Genomic DNA, 19014 nt, shown 5'->3' on the forward strand with positions numbered 1-19014 from the left:
CATTCTGGCCTTTACTTCACTCTGAACTGGGTGGTACCACCCAGTTCATGTGCCGAGGCTGGCCGTGTAGTTTAGCAACTCTGCTTTGAATTGAAAGCTAAGGTCCTGGAAGTTGCACGCTATGTTTATAAATTCAATTGACTATAGCAGCAACCTGGACTGGACAGCAACAGCCTTTTTTGTAGTCAAACAGCCAATGAAGACATCAAGCCCTGTAACAAAACATGCAATAAGTTCCACATTCAAGAGATGCACCATCGATTGAGGCACCTCGCGAATGATGATTGACACCAAAGTTGACTTTATTTACAAGACCACCAACAGGAAGCAAACACACCACTGTTGATTTTATTCACAAGAATGCCCACATGATGCATGACGATTCAAAACTAACCAAAAAATGGCTCTGACTAGATTCAAACAACAGCTTTTACTCTTACAGAAAAATGTACCAACATTCTGCAAGATTCTGAGTTCGGTGGCCATTTTAAAGCAGGGTTGCCAAAGATGACTTACTGATCGCAACAGAGACCGTTTGTACACTTGTCGTTTGCATCTATGGGTGTCTGGCTACTTGGCTTTTGTCAACAATTTAGAATGCATGCCGCTTTTCTTTGTGTAGTTAAAAAAATAAATAAAAAGCCTGACACTGCATATTTAAGTCAATTTTGTTTCAGCCTAACTTTACAATTGTCTTGTCATTGAGAATGTCTCAAATGATTCCAGTTTGTATGCACGATAGCCTGCCAATGCCAATGTTTAAAATGGACCACTTGAATTCAGTTCACAGTTTAATTGCAGTTCAGTGGTACACACACAATTACAGTACAAACAGTTCATTTCATGATTAAAAAAACAACAGTAAAACAATATTGCAAAATGACGCGGCGCTGAGAGAGAGAGAGAAAGAGGCATCATGCAGATAGCCAGTGTGCACACCCAGTGAAAAAGTGGAGGGATGGTAAGGAAAGAAAGGACAAAAGAAAAAACGCAGTCATACTCTCCTTAAATGCTGGCTGGGCGCTTTGGCCTCGCCGCATCCGCACTCGTCCGTCTCGTGTCGGCCGCTCATCACGGGCGAAGGTTGGCTCCCCCCCCGGCCGGTATTCGACGTTTGGACTCATCCTCCGCCTCGTGCCACTGCAAAAAGAAAAACGGCACTCTGTTGCATGCGGTTCACTTCTGTGGACGTGCTCATTACCTGTCTATTAAAGCTTGCTCCTATTCTAAGCTCCCTTTATTAATTGCGTATGCATACATGAACGTTTTTGTTTTCTTTTTATGTCTGTTCCTATATGAAGAATTCGATGCTTATAATTTCTTTCATTGTTGTAAAGTGCTTTGAGCTGCATTTCTTGTATGAAAGGTGCTCTGCAAATAAAGTTTTTTATTATTACCCTCTGGTCCCGCGGTCCTGTCCAGGCCCTCTCTGTGAAGGCACTCGTCCGATCCAGTGCCCCAGCAATCCTGAAAGGCAGACATATTGTGTTGGTTTTGGCAAGGGGAAAAATTCCACTAGCACCCCCCCAACCTTGACTAAGGTAAGTTTGAATCAGGTAACTAGCGGCACGCACGGGCTGGCGCATGTCTCATACGGCCCTCCCGCATTGGAGCGATCCGGGTTATGAAATGTTTAACCCCTTACAAAAAGGGAGGGAGGGAGGGAGGGAGAGAGCGAGAGGAGATGAAAAGAGGCTTTGGTGCGCACTTAAGCGCAACCGGCCAGTTCCCCCTGAGTAGAGCTGGCTTGGCCCCGAGAGGAAAAATTGAGGAAAACGTGACGTCACGGAGAGCGTCACGGAGAATCTCCTTGTCCTCGACACCGTCGACGACACTGGGACCCAGTCTGGCAGACATTATACCCTGGTATTCCACAAAGGGCAAGGTATAGCCACGTTCCATCCTGAGTGCACCAGGCCATGCAGGTACTGCCGGGCACATTGGAGAAAGAAAGGGGGGAGGCAGGGAGAGAGGCAGGGGCTGTCTACTTTGCCAATTCGTATCTAGAGGGTCACAGCAACCCAAATGCCCGTGCGTGCTACAAGTTACGCGGTTCACTTCTGTCAACGTACTCATTACCTGCCCCCTCCCTGGTCTTGTGGGTGCAGCCCAGTCCCTCTCGGTGCAGGCTGGCGCTCGCCCCATCCGCTGCCAGCTGAAAGGCAGAAAAATAAGGAAATCAAATTAAAACCAACAAGTGTGTACACTACGCTTGCAGATTGGATTGCCATGTCACCGCCTCTGGCCAGCCTTGGCCAGTCATGCGTCAGGCTCCTCTTCAACACTTGGCGACTGCTTTCTTTGGGTGATTCCTTCCTTTGCAACCCGCTCACCAATCGCGGGTCTGGTGGCCTCCATCCACCGGCTCTTCGTTTCATACATCGTCTCTTCCACCTTGCAAGACAAGCACAAAAGTCTCGCTGCGCCGTCGCTTGCGCTTGCCGTCGCTTGCGCTTGCCGTCGCTTGCGCTTGCCGTCGCTTGCGCTTGCCGTCGCTTGCGCTTGCCGTCGCTTGCGCTTGCCGTCGCTTGCGCTTGCCGTCGCTGCGCGTTTGGCACTCAATGAGGGCTGCACAACATTTTGGAAAATCAATGATATGGCAGTATTGGGCCAGACCACTGCATTGAGGCAAGTTGTGCAAAATTCTTGGATGGAGGTTAACTATTTGATCGCAACGAGATCAGTTAGATTAGTTAACTAACTTACATCAATGACTTATCGTCTTAACTCATTACAAATGGTTAGGCAAGGAAACGTGTTTCATTTGAGACATGAAAAAAAAAAATCTTTGCTGTCTTAAAGTGCATGTCAATAACCTAGACCACCATATGGCAGTTTTCCAATACACGTGCAGCCCTACACACGTCACCATTGGTGTCCAAATGGCAGCCTCGGGGCAACTTGATCAACACCACACGAATGAACACAACACTGCTTTGTAGCACTAAATATCAACGGCAACTTTTCGTGATTGATTTAATGAATTTGCGTTAAAGAATTCTGAATTTGTTTCAGTATGCAGCCCTCAAGCAGACATTGGGACACCGCTGGTGTAATTAAAAAAAATAATAAATAAATTCATTTCACACGTTGACGCTGTGCAGGTCGACGCCTCCAGGGAAGCGGGTCTCCCTCAAAACTCGGCGACTTCAGAGCGATGCCACAGCGGTCCGTTCACCTCTGATCAGATCGTGTCACATCCCGGTCGCCATCTGCAGAAACAGAAACAAATGTTAGAAACTAAAAGAGCACCCCAAGTTGTCGGTCACTTGCTTACTTGATCACAGCGGCTAGCTACTATTGGTGACCGTCGCCGGGTTGGATCGGGCCGTGCGCCCCCCCCTTTTGCGTCCGGCCTGCAAATGGCAGAACATGCAATGAGTTGGGCGCTGCGCGCATCATTACGTCTTCCTCGTGGACCGGCTCGCCCAAACACCGCCCCCTACACCTAGAGAACAAAGGACACACAGCTTAGATCAAGCACGACAGTGGTAGGTTAGAAAAAGACAAAATGTTACCGTCTCGCTCCAATGCTGTCCTACACCTAGGGGAGAACAAAGAACGCAAGTACCACAGTGGTGGTAGGTTAGGGTTAGATGAAGTGCAACAGTGGCAGGTTAGAAAAAGACAACATGGTACGAGTCAAATTGCAAAATTGGACATTCGGGATCGGCTCGCTCCAACGCCGCCCTACACCGATGGGGGAGAACAAAGAACGCAGAAAGCACGACAGTGGCAGGTTAGAAAAAGACACAAAATGGTACAAGTCATATGGCAAGCTTGGACATCAAAGTTCAGTTTTGTCTCCATCCAAGTCACCACGTCCTCCCCCAAGTGAGCCGACAATGGCAACCAAGCACAAGACACCGCTGGATCCAGATAAGCCACAACCTCTTAAGCAAGACCAACCGTCAGACCCCCAAACACTGTCCACACCTGCAACCTTTCCGTCGTGCACCCATAACCAAAGGCAACCACACTGCCCCTCCTGGGCACATGATCCGCACATGTTGACTTTTGCGGCGTGCTGCTTGACTCTTGACTTGATATGGCTTTGCTCTTTTGGATATGGCATTGCTCCTTTGGATATGGCATTGCTCCTTTGGATATGGCATTGCTCCTTTGGATATGGCCATTGCTCCTTTGGATATGGCCATTGCTCCTTTGGATATGGCATTGCTCCTTTGGATATGGCATTGCTCCTTCGGACAGGCCACTGCGCCTTCGGACAGGCCACTGCGCCTTCGGACAGGCCACTGCGCCTTCGGACAGGCCACTGCGCCTTCGGACAGGCCACTGCGCCTTCGGACAGGCCACTGCGCCTTCGGATAGGCCACTGCGCCTTCGGATAGGCCACTGCGCCTTCGGATAGGCCACTGCGCCTTCGGATAGGCCACTGCGCCTTCGGATAGGCCATTGCGCCTTTGGATAGGCCATTGCGCCTTTGGATAGGCCATTGCTCCTTTGGATAGGCCATTGCTCCTTTGGATAGGCCATTGCTCCTTTGGATAGGCCATTGCGCCTTTGGATAGGCTATTGCTCCTTTTCCCATTCGGCTCCTCTTGCAGCCTACAAAAACACAGACAGCCATTAATTGTGTGCTGGGAAGCTAAAACTTGACCACCATTGTGTGTTTGGAAGCTGAAACTTGACAAAAACAGGTTTTCACCTGATTTAGGACGACTCTTGCTCAGTGTCCTTAACATCACTGAAAGGGCTCCTCAAGAGCCTCCTGCTTGCTTTGTATAGAAGGATACTGGCTGGGCAGCCTTTTTTAGTGCTACAAAAGACAAGCAATAGCATGATTTTTTTTACCAACAATTATACATACTAGGAGTTTTACATCTAAAAAAAATATCATTGTAGTAAGTTATAATAATTTATCAAAATTATAGTTAATATTTTAATTTTATACATTCTAAGTAGAGTTTTACATTTGAAAAAATATATAATCATTACATTGTAGTAAATTATGAGAATTATTCAAGATTATAATTCACATTTTAATTTCATCATCTACAACTCACCTCACATTGGACAGATGATCCAGGTTGGCGGCGTCCAAAACGGGAGAAAATAACCTGCGCAAATGTTTGTTGCGTAACGGAACGAGAGCGGGCGGGCGCCATCTTTGAATGGATTTGGTCCGATTTGGACATGACGTGACATATTCGTTACATTCACCAGTTTGCACGACACGGAAATGGCACACGCATAATATAAAATAATTAAAAAATTGTTTAGTTGACTAGAGTCAAACTAACATTTCCTATAGTCAGACAAACACGCGCTTATCGGCGGCGTCATTTACGAACCTTCTACAAACAAATGAATGAAAAAATGCTGGCCAGCATTGAAAAATAAACCCGCGAAAGACATTTAAAATACCACCAAAACGCGAAACGACGCGACGCAAATTCGATTGTGGCATTCCGTGCCCAAACCTCAAGCACTCCCTAGACAGCGAAAATCCTGCAAGAAATAAAAAAATAGCATCGTAAGAAACTGCAAACATTTGCTCACGGGCTAAATTGCCTGTGGCCTACAATTTACCTCCAGGCCCACCGTCGCGGTGAACGTGACGTGGGCGAGTCACTTGAGTACGACAATCCTGCAACAAACCAAATAAATAATAATTTTAAAAAAAGGCTTGTGAGAAAAGGCAACAAAGCGTGCCAATCGTGCAACAAACAAGGCGTCCGTCGTGAAAAACGGCAGGAGACGACAAACATTTGCTCGCATGCTAGCTTACCTGAGAGCAAGTCCGCCGCCATGCGCTCGGGGGTACCTGCATATGATAACTCCCTTGAGCACACCTGTCTTCAATTTACCTAAAGCCCTGACGTCACATCCGTCAATTCAAATCTTCTTCTCCTGATCGTCCAGCGGCGCTCGGCGCAATTCTTCGTTCTGTGTTACGACGAGGTGGCACCAGCTTCAATGGGCATTACTGACACCTACTGGTTGAAGATTCAAGAGTTTTTTATTCGCCATGTTTGAGCGTGCCAAACAAGGAATTTGACTTCGGTAAATCACAGCCTCTGTTCAACATTTAGGTGACTAACAACAAGTCATATGAATTGAAAAAGAAACAAATCCCTTTAGGAAGAGATTCTGTCACTCTTGTTCACTGAAAAGATTCATACTTTTGAGTTAGCAGACCTCAGTGAAAATTGAACTTAGAACCCCTGGCTTTCTAGACCAGTACTCTAACCATTGAGCTACAAGGTCTACATGCGGCTTTGTGTGAAGTGGGAGTGCCTGGAGAAAACCCACGCAGGTACGGAGAATCCGTGCAAACTCCATAGAGGCAGGGCCGAAGGTGGAATCGAACACGTACCCTCTGAACTGTGAGGCGGACGTGCTAACCAGTGCAACACCTTGCCACCTAAAACAAAACAAATTAATAACTCTCTACACAAATGCTGGTCACCAGAACATGAACATTTGTGTAGTTTCATCCTCAGCTATTATTAATCCAGCTCACGAAGCAAAAATAGTTAACAGGCCTTGGTGAGAATTGAACTCACAACCCCTGGTTTACTAGACCAGTGCTCTAACCATTGAGCTACAAGGCCTACATGTAGATTTGTGGGAAGTGGGAGTGCCCGGAGAAAACCCACGCAGGCATGGAGGAACTACACACTGGCATGACTGAAGGTGGAATCGAACACACACCCTCTGAACTGTGAGGCAGACGTGCTAACCAGTGCACCACCTTGCTGCCTAAATCAAAAGAAACTAATAACTCTCTACACAAATGCTGGTCACCAGAACCATTGTGAACATTTACGGAGTTTCAACCTCAGCTATTTTTTCATCCAGCTCACGCAGCAAATGAGTTTACAGGCCTCGGTGAGAATTGAACTCACAACCCCTGGTTTACTAGACCAGTGCTCTAACCATTGAGCTACAAGGCCTACATGGAGGTCTGTGGGAAGTGGGAGTGCCGGTAGAAAACCCACGCAGGAACGGAGAAAGCTGACAGGACCGAAGGTGGAATCGAAGACGCACCCTCTGAACTGTGAGGCGGATGTCCTAACCAGTGCATCACCTTGCCGCCTAAAACAAAAGGAACTACTAACTCTCTATACAAATGCTTGTCACCAGAACCATGGTGAACATTTATGTAGTTTCAGCCTCAGCCATTATTAATCCGGCTCACACAGCAATAGATTTACCAGGCCTTGGCGAGAATTGAACTCACAACCCCTGGTTTACAAGACCAGTGCTCTAACCATTGAGCTACAAGGCCTACATGTTGATTTGTGGGAAGTGGGAGTGCCCGGACAAAAGCCACGCAGACACGGAGAAAAAACACTGGCAGGACCGAAAGTGGAATTGAACACGCACCCTCTGAACTGTGAAGCGGACGTGCCGACCAGTGCACCACCTTGCCGATTAAAACAGAAAGAACTAATAACTCTCTACACAAATGCTGGTCACCTGAACCTTGGTGAACATTTATATAACTTCAACCTCAGCTATTATTAATCCAGCTCACGCAGCAAATGAGTTAACAGGCCTCAGTGAGAATTGAACTCACAACCCCTGGTTTACTAGACCAGTGCTCTAACCATTGAGCTACAAGGCCTACATGGAGGTCTGCGGGAAGTGGGAGTGCCTGTAGAAAACCCACGCAGGAACGGAGAAAGCTGGCAGGACCGAAGGTGGAATCGAAGACGCACCCTCTGAACTGTGAGGCGGATGTCCTAACCAGTGCATCACCTTGCCGCCTAAAACAAAAGGAACTACTAACTCTCTACACAAATGCTGGTCACCAGAACCATGGTGAACATCTCCGGCGTTTCAACCTCAGCTATTAGTAATCCAGCTCACGCAGCAAATGAGTTAACAGGCCTCGGTGAGAATTGAACTCACAACCCCTGGTTTACTAGACCAGTGCTCTAACCATTGAGCTACAAGGCCTACATGTAGATTTGTGGGAAGTGGGAGTGCCCGGAGAAAACCCACGCAGGCATGGAGGAACTAGACACTGGCATGACTGAAGGTGGAATCGAACACACACCCTCTGAACTGTGAGGCGGACGTGCTAACCAGTGGCCCACCTTGCTGCCTAAATCAAAAGGAACTAATAGCTCTCTTCACAAATGCTGGTCACCAGAACCATGGTGAACATCTACGAAGTTCCAACCTCAGCTATTATTAATCCAACTCACGCAGCAAATGAGTTAACAGGCCTAGGTGAGAATTGAACTCACAACCCCTGGTTTACAAGACCAGTGCTCTAACCATTGAGCTACAAGGCCTACATGTAGATTTGTGGGAAGTGGGAGTGCCCGGACAAAAGCCACGCAGGCACGGAGAAAAAACACTGGCAGGACCGAAAGTGGAATTGAACACGCACCCTCTGAACTGTGAGGCGGACGTGCCAACCAGTGCACCACCTTGCCGATCAAAACAGAAAGAACTAATAACTCTCTACACAAATGCTGGTCACCTGAACCTTGGTGAACATTTATATAATTTCAACCTCAGCTATTATTAATCCAGCTCACGCAGCAAATGAGTTAACAGGCCTTGGTGAGAATTGAACTCACAACCCCTGGTTTACTAGACCAGTGCTCTAACCATTGAGCTACAAGGCCTACACGTAGATTTGTGGGAAGTGGGAGTGCCCGGAGAAAACCCACGCAGGCATGGAGGAACTAGACACTGGCATGACTGAAGGTGGAATCGAACACACACCCTCTGAACTGTGAGGCGGACGTGCTAACCAGTGGCCCACCTTGCTGCCTAAATCAAAAGGAACTAATAGCTCTCTTCACAAATGCTGGTCACCAGAACCATGGTGAACATCTACGAAGTTTCAACCTCAGCTATTATTAATCCAACTCACGCAGCAAATGAGTTAACAGGCCTTGGTGAGAATTGAACTCACAACCCCTGGTTTACTAGACCAGTGCTCTAACCATTGAGCTACAAGGCCTACATGGAGGTTTGTGGGAAGTGGGAGTGCCCGGAGAAAACCCACGCAGGAACGGAGAAAGCTGGCAGGACCGAAGGTGGAATCGAAGACGCACCCTCTGAACTGTGAGGCGGATGTCCTAACCAGTGCATCACCTTGCCGCCTAAAACAAAAGGAACTACTAACTCTCTACACAAATGCTGGTCACCAGAACCATGGTGAACATTTATGTAGTTTCAGCCTCAGCCATTATTAATCCAGCTCACACAGCAAAAGATTTACCAGGCCTTGGCGAGAATTGAACTCACAACCCCTGGTTTACAAGACCAGTGCTCTAACCATTGAGCTACAAGGCCTACATGTTGATTTGTGGGAAGTGGGAGTGCCCGGACAAAAGCCACGCAGGTACGGAGAAAAAACACTGGCAGGACCGAAAGTGGAATTGAACACGCACCCTCTGAACTGGGAAGCAGACGTGCCAACCAGTGCACCACCTTGCCGATTAAAACAGAAAGAACTAATAACTCTCTACACAAATGCTGGTCACCTGAACCTTGGTGAACATTTATATAATTTCAACCTCAGCTATTATTGATCCAGCTCACGCAGCAAATGAGTTAACAGGCCTTGGTGAGAATTGAACACACAACCCCTGGTTTACTAGACCAGTGCTCTAACCATTGAGCTACAAGGCCTACATGTAGATTTGTGGGAAGTGGGAGTGCCCGGAGAAAACCCACGCAGGCATGGAGAAACTAAACACTGGCATGACTGAAGGTGGAATCGAACACACACCCTCTGAACTGTGAGGCGGACGTGCTAACCAGTGGCCCACCTTGCTGCCTAAATTAAAAGGAACTAATAACTCTCTTCACAAATGCTGGTCACCAGAACTATGGTGAACATCTACGAAGTTTCAACCTCAGCTATTATTAATTCAACTCACGCAGCAATTGAGTTATCAGGCCTCGGTGAGAATTGAACTCACAACCCCTGGTTTACTAGACCAGTGCTCTAACCATTGAGCTACAAGGCCTACATGAAGGTCTGTGGGAAGTGGGAGTGCCTGTAGAAAACCCACGCAGGAACGGAGAAAGCTGGCAGGACCAAAGGTGGAATCGAACACACACCCTCTGAACTGTGAGGCGGACGTGCTAACCGGTGGATCACCTTGCTGCCTAAAACAAAAGGAACTACCAACTCTCTACACAAATGCTGGACACCAGAACCATGGTGAACATTTATGTAGTTTCAGCCTCAGCCATTATTAATCCAGCTCACACAGCAATAGATTGACCAGGCCTTGGCGAGAATTGAACTCACAACCCCTGGTTTACAAGACCAGTGCTCTAACCATTGAGCTACAAGGCCTACATGTAGGTTTGTGGGAAGTGGGAGTGCCCGGAGAAAACCCACGCAGGAATGGAGAAACCACTGGCACGACCGAAGGTGGAACTGAACACGCATCCTCTGAACTGTGAGGCAGACGTGCCAACCAGTGCACCACCTTGCCGCCTAAATCAAAAGGAACTCATAACTCTCTACACAAATGCTGGTCACCATGGTGAAAATCTACAGAGTTTCAACCTCAGCTATTACTAATCCAGGTCACGCAGCAAATGATCTATCAGGCCTCGGTGAGAATTGAACTCACAACCCCTGGATTACTAGACCAGTGCTCTAACCATTGAGCTACAAGGACTACATACACCTTTGTGGGAAGTGGGAGTGCCCGGAGAAAACCCACGCAGGAACGGAGAAACCACTGGCAGAACCAAAGGTCGAATTGAACACGCACCCTCTGAACTGTGAGGCGGAGGTCCTAACCAGTGCACCACCTTACCGCCTAAAATAAAAAGAATTAATAACTCTGTACACAAATGCTGGTCACCAAAACCATGGTGCACATCCATGTAGTTTCCCCCTCAGCTATTACTAATCCAGCTCATGCAGCAAATGAGTTGACAGGCCTCAGTGAGAATTGAACTCACAACCCCTGGTTTACTAGACCAGTGCTCTAACCATTGAGCTACAAGGCCTACATACACCTTTGTGGGAAGTGGGAGTGCCCGGAGAAAACCCACGCAGGAACGGAGAAAACACTGGCAGAACCAAAGGTCGAATTGAACACGCACCCTCTGAACTGTGAGGCGGACGTGCCAACCAGTGCACCACCTTGCCGCCTAAATCAAAAGGAACTCATAACTCTCTACACAAATGCTCGTCACCATGGTGAACATCTACGGAGTTTCAACTTCAGCTATTACTAATCCAGTTCTCGCAACAAATTATTTATCAGGCCTCGGTGAGAATTGAACTCACAACCCCTGGTTTACTAGACCAGTGCTCTAACCATTGAGCTACAAGGCCTGTTTAAGAAAACATACAGTTATAATATTACAAGACTATTACAAAAACAAGCAAGCTGAGTTCCCCTCTGACAGAAGTCTTCCCGGATTCCCACAGATGCATATCGTCTACTGAAATAGTCGCCTCCTGCACGCTGCCTCCCAGTACAGCACGTTCGGCGGATGCTTGGTGCGACTGCTGAACGCTTGGCTCTGAATGAAACATCACGCAGTTTGAAATGACATCCAAACAAATGAATGAAAAATGGACTCACTCTCATTTCAGGCTCCGTGAGGCTTATGAGGTCACATCTCATCCGGCGAGCCTGTGCCACGTCCCTCCAAATCAAATATACGGCTGAAAACAATAGGAAATTTGAATTAGTAAGTCTGCGTCTCAAACACGACTGCTATCCAAATCAAACCAACAAAGGAGCTCCATCCAGCAGTCAGTTTTCTTTAGAAAAGTGGTCAAATGGAATTCTTCCCATCCTTTTGGCTTTTGTAATCCTGAAGGGAATCTGCTTTATATCAAAGTGGGAAATGGAACACTTTTTTTTTTCATAGATGATTCACCAAGAAAATCAAAGACAGTTTATTTTTATATGTTTGTATGAGATGAATGAAGCCAGGCCTTGGGTAGAAAACTGGTTTGCTTGTGAGGCAAGCCTTGAACTAGTACTGGTTTTCGGCACTTCCTTTTTTGGACTCAACCACTGCAGCTTTTAAAAACACCATTTCACTCCATTTAAAAAAGAAAAGAATAAAAGATGACAGCATGCCACAAAACACGAGTAACATTTGATCAAATGTGGTACAGAGAGTTTCTCTCTCTAAACTCTCCAAAATATAAACAAACTCCATATTATCGCCTATATCTTTTTTTCTATTTCTAAATTATTCAAACTCTATCTAAATGCCGAACCCGCAACTCTCTATCTAAAATCCACAGTTCGAATTGGGCCTGAGGTGTTTACATTATCAAACTCCACAGCAATGTTTGAAGTCGGCACCATTCCCTCCCCCAGTCGTGTGGTGCAGCATCATTTTCGTCCCATCCTATTACTTGGCGCATTTCATAACATCACTGTGGTTCACAAATTGATTTAAATTCTGAGATTGGCTGCCGACTGCTGCAATTGGTAATCCATTATTCGAATATTAACAAGAATTTAAACAGTATGTTTTGCTATTACCCATTGCAGAATGTTTAAAAAACCAGACTCCTGATGTCTGGGATGTGACTTTATTATAGTAAATACAGAAAGTCCTAGTTTTCTCCCAAGTGTCATTCTGCCAATTAGCATTTGGATGCACGTGCTTTCTCTAAAAATGATCAATTTCCTATCTGCCTTGACCTATGATTTTGTTTGGATCAGATTTAGTCTTATTGCATTGTCTTGCTGGTTGAAATATGGCCACCTCCATTTGTAAAATCCCCCTTGGTTGAGAATTCGGCCTCAACGCCAAACCGCATAAACGAGTAGGTGATGTCACGGTGGCTGCGTCCACTTGCCAATGCTTCTCAGATGCTCTTTTATTGCTTCTCTGAGGGCCCGGGAGAACACTTTGTCCAGTCAGGAGGAAGCACAGTGTGTGTCTGACTCGCCTGATCCTCACGTGTTACATAAGCCCCTCGCACACAAGGTACCCCAATTGCGCCTGGCAGCCTCTGGATAAATATTCACACTTATTTTTGCATGTGAAAACTGTCTACGTAAATGTCAGCGTAAAAACTGGCGCATCATGTGTTCACTGTGTTCACTCCCATAACGGCGCAAATATCCATTTTTACCTTTCTACAAAAATACTATGAGACAGAAAACAAACATTTTTGAAGAATATGCCTTTCAAAACCTTAGGGTTCAAAAGGAACTTTAAAAGTTTGAATTTAGCATTTTTAAAATGTAAGGCTCTTAAGTTGAACCACATATTTTGATGGGGCAGTATTTGGATTGTTTTTTCAGTCTCACTTAAAATCACCCTCAGGATCGCTGATGACATTTTAACCGCCGGGTATCACAGCAAAGTGCCCTTGGGAATAATAATTGCGCAGCTGTTTTGTTCCCTGGGCAAAGAGAAAATCGGACTTCCAGTCAGGTTAGTCTGAGATCCTCTGAGACCCTGAACACTGTTCTTATTACCCACCCGCCAAAGCCATGCAGACTATTATGCAACGACTCACATTGCAGAAGAAACCATTTTGGCCATGACATCACTCCATGAGCTTCTTGAGAAGGAATGGCCTGCAGAAGGGAGTACAACAATGTTAGTTTATCAGTGTTTGTTTTCTTGACTGTTCACACTGACCCTCACGTCGTTCCATGCTGGGAGATTGTGGAACATGACAACAATCAGACACGGGGCCAAAGATATTGCTGATGCTTGCTGAAAGAAAGAAAAAAAAAAAAAATCACCATTTGTTCTGAGCTGCTGCCAAAGAATCTGCTCCGCATTGAACCTTGATTACAAAGAGAAGCTCTGTACTTCGATGTCAGCCTCCTTGATAAAAACCAAACCACTACGACCTCCTGGAAGGTATCACGTGTTCTGTGTCGGCACCTTGTTTCAAAAAGCACATTGCACGTTTTAAGAAACCACAAATTTTGAGAGAAATAAGTTGAAGTCGCTTGAGGGAGCCAAAAAATGGCAATGAAAGCAAATTGTGGTGACGTTCAGTCATTTATCATCAAACTTTTATGAACCTCTCAGGCAATTTTTTTAGGTAACCACATCTTTTAGTTCAAATATGTCTATCAAAACACGCTTCTTTTTGTGGGCCCTCCTTGTTTTGGAATATGCAAGACAAAAAAGCGCCCAAAGCAACCTCAGGGTAATTTTTTAGTGCTCACTTATGTCAGCCAACCTGATCAAAAAAAAAAAAAAAAAAGGGAAAAGGAATGAAAACAACCTCCTGCAGGGCATCACGTTTGCATAGTTGTGCAGATGTTGATGAAGTTACGTTGTGAAATGTGGTTGCTCGCTTGATTCCTGGAAAGCACCATGCCAAGCAATCCAAAAACGTCATGTCGCCAGCACCCGATATGATTGGAAGCCTCAAACAAAGTCATTGTTGCTTTAGCTGCAGCATCTCGTCAAGCGTCAGCACTTTCTAGCCCCCTTCGAGTTTTAGCCGTTTATTCGCAACATTATTCCCGTGATTGCGCTCCACTCAACTTTCATTTTGCGCCTACTTTTGGAAGAATCAAAACTCCGTGACGGCTTTTTCCATTGGCCTATGTGGGAATTCCACTTGGAAGCAGCTAATTTTTGGCGCAATGCTCCTGGGATAGGTGAACGATCCAAATTTTCTCTTTGGCCTGTTGCTGCAGACTACTTCGAAAATGAGTGGAAAATCTCAGAAAAATGTAGACGATTCCGCTTACGCGGCAAATCGTCGTCATCTCAATAACCAGGAATTGAAGGTTGTTGTTTTGTTCCTTCACTATGATCCTGGAACACTGCAGCCATACATTTTTTTACAGCACTTGTCTTCATTAGGGTCGCTGGAGAGCTGGAATCTAACCCAGCTGGATCTGGTCTGGTCGCCAGACTGATTAGAAATCGGCAAACAGAATAAAGTTTGTTAAAATATTTCAAAGAAAAGCAATGTAACAACTTTTTTCTGACAGAACATTATTAACTAAAGTAAACATATAGAATATAAAGTTAACTAACTCAAAGTTAGCCTACAGAAAGGTCAAGTAATGCAACAATTGCCAAGGAAATTATGAAGATCCCTCAAGTAGAAATGACATTTTTTGTAACTTCTTCCTTGACCATTAAAGATCTTTTGGATTCCAGTTTGAAAGCTTAGAAATAAAAATCCCAAAAGTTATGTCCAAATAGCAAGGTCACAGCAGGACAATCATAATTCAACGAATCTCCATTGACAGCACTAATGATCATTGGCAACGGTGACGTGCGGGGACTCATCCATCCGTGTTCATCGTGATCTGCCTTTTACGAGGTTCCTAAACGAAAAGGCACTTTGTCATCTGTTGGAGCTATGCTGGCATGCTCCCTCAGCGCGCTTATTTGTTTTACAGTCTTCGCTTTGTTGAGTCATCCCAACGGCCCAGCACATCTGCGTCGTATAAATCAAATTCATCGCGACACAGAAAACCCCTCGACCTAGCACTGCTAAGAGATAAAAGAAATACATCATTTGGAATGGCTAAATTCATACCGAGTGTAATCCAAGGGGGATGCACCTGCAAAAGCATCCAGTTGTGTTTAAAGCAGGACTTCTTGGGAGCTACTTGACAAAAGAATTTCCCTGTTTTTTTCCACCATTAAACATCTGAGTGGTTGCCATATATATTAAAAAAAATAATTCTCCAGAATCATTCTCTCGGTGGCTGCAAAGTGAGGTCATCTGCACTTCTATTAAACATGTTTGACTTGCTGACACCAGAAACCCAAACTCAAGTTAAGCATTTTAAGACCAAAAAGAGGATCAAAACGAACTGAATAGTTTTCACAGAATAGCTTTTTAATGATGTTAAGGTTTAAAATTAAATACGTGACCTTTGTAATTTTCAAAACATATTTCCCCATAGGAAATAAAAGCAATTAAACTGTAGCATTTTGACCTCTAACTGTGCATTTTGTTAAGTCAAAAGTGGTAGTCGTAAAAGGGTTTACTAAATTTGAGTTGTGTGTAATATGCTTGCTCATCTCGTATGAGCAGCAATTTCCTTTCCCATTTCTCAACAAAAATTTTGGCATTTTTAATCGAAAAATAAATTAACCCCTGTTATTATCAAATTAGCAAATGACAACTGGAAAAAGACACCTTGTGTTTATTTCATGATTTATAAAAACAAGTCATATATTTATGTAAGCCAAAGACCGTCATTTCTTTTAAATGTGTTAAGTCTCAAAACTCTAAATAAAAATTGTAGCATATTTATTTTAAGTGAAATCCAGAAACACTCGGGAGGATGATGAGGATTATTATTAGTAGTAGTAGTAGTAGCATTATTATTATTATTGTTGTTATTATTATTAGTAGTAGTAGGAGTAGTAGGAGTAGTATTCAAACCTGACCCAGTGGGAAAAAAGGAGGACAGCTTCGTTATGTGTCATGGATCGTATGGAGCAGGGCGACCAGATGCAGCTTGGACCAGGGCTTATTGAAGCAAACTCAAAGCCAGACAAGAGACTCGACTGGAGACTAGAACCAAGAAGACATGAGACGAGAACAATCTGACAGGGGTGTGACATGCAGACAGGACTTATATACGTGACAGGTAACGAGAGGCAGGTGACTGTGATGAGTCCATCGAGAGACACAGGAAGGGAGGGGTGAGCACACAGACACTGACAATCAGTGCAACAAAAATCTAGAAAAGTTTACTTTCATCTTGAACAGAAACTGGGGTTATCAGCCTCTTCATGCATTTGCGTGTATTTTTCTTAAAGCTACAGTACACGCATAAATCGTAAATCATGCAGACTTTATAAGACACTTAACGAGAGTGTGCAAGAGGACCCGAGGCACAGAGCGTCTGCATGCAGGCTCATTGAGACGTCCACTGTCTCCCCTGCAGGCTATCATTACTGTCAAGTGAAGCACGACCGCAAAGCCAAACCATCCCCGAACAATTCGGTATGATGGCGCATATTTTATTTTGTGCCGGTTGCCATGAATACCCTTTAAATGCTCGTCGATGCCGAATTAAAAATGCATGGCGGGAGATTGATGAGGCCTTCAGTCAAGTTGATGCATGGGCCTCTCCTGCGGTCTCATTTTCCTCAGCCACCACCCGAGTGCGAGAAGGATTTTGGAGAGTTAGGTCATCCGGTTAACAAACAAAAAAAACAACCTTCATAAATGCTGATCATGCAGATTTGAAGTCAACTTTGTTTCACCTAAAAGGACTCATCTGTGCAATATGGAGCAGTCCCTTAGGGTCTAATGGGAGAACCAGTGCAGATCTTTTTATTTGGAAGTTTCCAAGGCCTCGCTTGATTGTGGAAGCCTTCCTCTCTTTCTGCGTTTCATCAAGACTGCGCCCAAACAGATTGTTGAAATCAGTTCTAACCATCTTAAGTCTCTTCATGACCGGTTGATTTTTGAGCACAGGAACAAGGACCAACCAGATAGCTTATCAGGATTATGCCTTTCCACTCGGTGAACCTTTGACCGCCGCTAATCAGTGCAGATGCGGATAAAGGTGCAGATTACAACTTGGCCGATGGTGTGGAATTGATAGTTGACAAATTGAGGCAAGACACAATTGAGTCAAAAGTGAGCACACTACCGAGATGCAACCAGCACAGGTGTTGTTGAGTCACTCCACTACTCCTGCGTGTTCACAGAAGTTCAGAACATTCAGAGAGAAATAATACAATCTATCCATTTTATCCTCATTAATGTCTCCTGCCTGGATTGGTCGCTTGCTAGTCAATCACTGCAACGTGTGCCTTGTGAGGATAAGTGGTTCAGAAAATGGATGGATGGATTATAGCAGTAACTTCCCTTTAGAAATATGAAAATACTTTACATTAAACGTTATCTGATTTGATGATGTCTATGATACCATGTATGCATAGTGCAGGAATGTCAAAACTTTTTCCATTGAAATGGAAAAATGGAAGATACTATGGGGACTACTTGCATTTGTGTTTGATACTAAAACTAATTCAATATTCTGCATGTCAACATATACTAAGCAGTGAAACAAAGTTAAGTAGTCTCATCTTTGTGTTTTTACCTTAAAAATTGAAAGTTTTGGAATGGTCCATGTACTTTTTAGTTATTAAATTAGTTTTTCATCATTAAAAAATTAAGCATTTTTTATTCAATTTTAATGACCTATTAGGACACAACGATACCTTGTAACATTGAACTTTTATTTTTGATTTAAATTAAAAAAAGGTGCTATATTTTAAAAAATATATTTTATCTAATAACATTATCAAGCAGGCTGTTAAAAATCTATAAAATTCAAAAAAATGGCCACAAGAAAAACTTTAGAGACCCCTAGTGTTGACAGCAATGGTATTGCATCAAGATGCTATTTTTCACACTCTTCTGTATTTTTACTTATTATTCTGCATCTTTTACTTTTTTCGCCTGCTGTGGGTCATCCAGCATCAACATTTTGTGCCATCCTGCTGAATCTCCTTTGAATCGATTTTGGAGGTTCAACTAAAAAGAAAAATAGACTGGGTTTAAATCAATCTCATTCGTCGTTGTTCCTGCTGTGTGACCGACACCATTGCAAGCAAACTAAACAATAGGCACATCTGCATCCATTTGTTTGTCCCTTGCAACATCAACACACCCACCACGCTTGCACCACACTGTGTGACACGTTCAGTGTTTACACGCGTGCATGAGTGTGTGACGTAGGCCGATTAACAGGAGGCGCAGGGTTTTAGACACCGTCACGGCCACAGGCGGGGCCGTTAATCCACAGCCCTGAGGCTAATCCGTTTTCTAGGATTAGCTGCTAATTCTTCAACCCGTCAGAGCGCATCAAGCCAAGTGTGACATAGAAAGTCTGATGTGTTACAAAGCATTATATTTTACACACATGGCTTTGGTTTGTACATGGCATTGAAACAGCTGCACAGTATGGAAAGACATGGTTGGATAAAGAGTATAAAAAGTACATGGTTAGATCATGAAACATTTGGGATGTGCATCCTAATTAATATTTTGAACAATTATAGCATGAGACCGTGTACTCAACTGTGCAGCAATGAAAGTCTATCTATGGTGGC

The 19014-nt window shown here is 44.6% G+C and overlaps 1 protein-coding gene and 15 non-coding genes across 16 annotated transcripts; all 16 read right to left on the minus strand.

The window, feature by feature from the left end:
- Nucleotides 1–6505: 6505 nt before the first annotated feature.
- On the minus strand, nucleotides 6506–6578 carry trnat-agu (transfer RNA threonine (anticodon AGU)). The gene has a single exon. It is a non-coding gene; the product is annotated as a tRNA-Thr (tRNA).
- A 269-nt stretch (nucleotides 6579–6847) lies between these two features.
- Nucleotides 6848–6920, minus strand: trnat-agu (transfer RNA threonine (anticodon AGU)). The gene has a single exon. It is a non-coding gene; the product is annotated as a tRNA-Thr (tRNA).
- A 262-nt stretch (nucleotides 6921–7182) lies between these two features.
- On the minus strand, nucleotides 7183–7255 carry trnat-ugu (transfer RNA threonine (anticodon UGU)). The gene has a single exon. It is a non-coding gene; the product is annotated as a tRNA-Thr (tRNA).
- Nucleotides 7256–7521: 266 nt separating this feature from the next.
- Nucleotides 7522–7594, minus strand: trnat-agu (transfer RNA threonine (anticodon AGU)). Its single transcript has one exon. It is a non-coding gene; the product is annotated as a tRNA-Thr (tRNA).
- Nucleotides 7595–7856: 262 nt separating this feature from the next.
- On the minus strand, nucleotides 7857–7929 carry trnat-agu (transfer RNA threonine (anticodon AGU)). The gene has a single exon. It is a non-coding gene; the product is annotated as a tRNA-Thr (tRNA).
- A 268-nt stretch (nucleotides 7930–8197) lies between these two features.
- Nucleotides 8198–8270, minus strand: trnat-ugu (transfer RNA threonine (anticodon UGU)). The gene has a single exon. It is a non-coding gene; the product is annotated as a tRNA-Thr (tRNA).
- Nucleotides 8271–8536: 266 nt separating this feature from the next.
- Nucleotides 8537–8609, minus strand: trnat-agu (transfer RNA threonine (anticodon AGU)). The gene has a single exon. It is a non-coding gene; the product is annotated as a tRNA-Thr (tRNA).
- A 268-nt stretch (nucleotides 8610–8877) lies between these two features.
- trnat-agu (transfer RNA threonine (anticodon AGU)) lies at nucleotides 8878–8950 on the minus strand. The gene has a single exon. It is a non-coding gene; the product is annotated as a tRNA-Thr (tRNA).
- A 262-nt stretch (nucleotides 8951–9212) lies between these two features.
- trnat-ugu (transfer RNA threonine (anticodon UGU)) lies at nucleotides 9213–9285 on the minus strand. Its single transcript has one exon. It is a non-coding gene; the product is annotated as a tRNA-Thr (tRNA).
- A 266-nt stretch (nucleotides 9286–9551) lies between these two features.
- Nucleotides 9552–9624, minus strand: trnat-agu (transfer RNA threonine (anticodon AGU)). The gene has a single exon. It is a non-coding gene; the product is annotated as a tRNA-Thr (tRNA).
- A 268-nt stretch (nucleotides 9625–9892) lies between these two features.
- Nucleotides 9893–9965, minus strand: trnat-agu (transfer RNA threonine (anticodon AGU)). The gene has a single exon. It is a non-coding gene; the product is annotated as a tRNA-Thr (tRNA).
- A 262-nt stretch (nucleotides 9966–10227) lies between these two features.
- trnat-ugu (transfer RNA threonine (anticodon UGU)) lies at nucleotides 10228–10300 on the minus strand. Its single transcript has one exon. It is a non-coding gene; the product is annotated as a tRNA-Thr (tRNA).
- A 258-nt stretch (nucleotides 10301–10558) lies between these two features.
- Nucleotides 10559–10631, minus strand: trnat-agu (transfer RNA threonine (anticodon AGU)). Its single transcript has one exon. It is a non-coding gene; the product is annotated as a tRNA-Thr (tRNA).
- A 264-nt stretch (nucleotides 10632–10895) lies between these two features.
- Nucleotides 10896–10968, minus strand: trnat-agu (transfer RNA threonine (anticodon AGU)). Its single transcript has one exon. It is a non-coding gene; the product is annotated as a tRNA-Thr (tRNA).
- Nucleotides 10969–11226: 258 nt separating this feature from the next.
- On the minus strand, nucleotides 11227–11299 carry trnat-agu (transfer RNA threonine (anticodon AGU)). The gene has a single exon. It is a non-coding gene; the product is annotated as a tRNA-Thr (tRNA).
- LOC148394015 (uncharacterized) lies at nucleotides 11300–16477 on the minus strand. The gene is made up of 5 exons (XM_088383635.1): nucleotides 16330–16477; nucleotides 13588–13665; nucleotides 13463–13523; nucleotides 11553–11635; nucleotides 11300–11490 (listed from the first exon to the last, which is right to left on the minus strand). The coding sequence occupies exons 1-5, from the start codon at nucleotides 16366–16368 to the stop codon at nucleotides 11407–11409; spliced, it is 345 nt and encodes a 114-aa protein (XP_088239761.1). The 5' UTR covers nucleotides 16369–16477; the 3' UTR covers nucleotides 11300–11406.
- Between the last annotated feature and the right edge of the window lie 2537 nt (nucleotides 16478–19014).

Source organism: Syngnathus floridae, chromosome 8, assembly GCF_059516105.1.
Source record: "Syngnathus floridae isolate MCC-2025c chromosome 8, RoL_Sflo_1.0, whole genome shotgun sequence".
Classification (NCBI taxonomy): Eukaryota; Metazoa; Chordata; class Actinopteri; order Syngnathiformes; family Syngnathidae; genus Syngnathus; species Syngnathus floridae.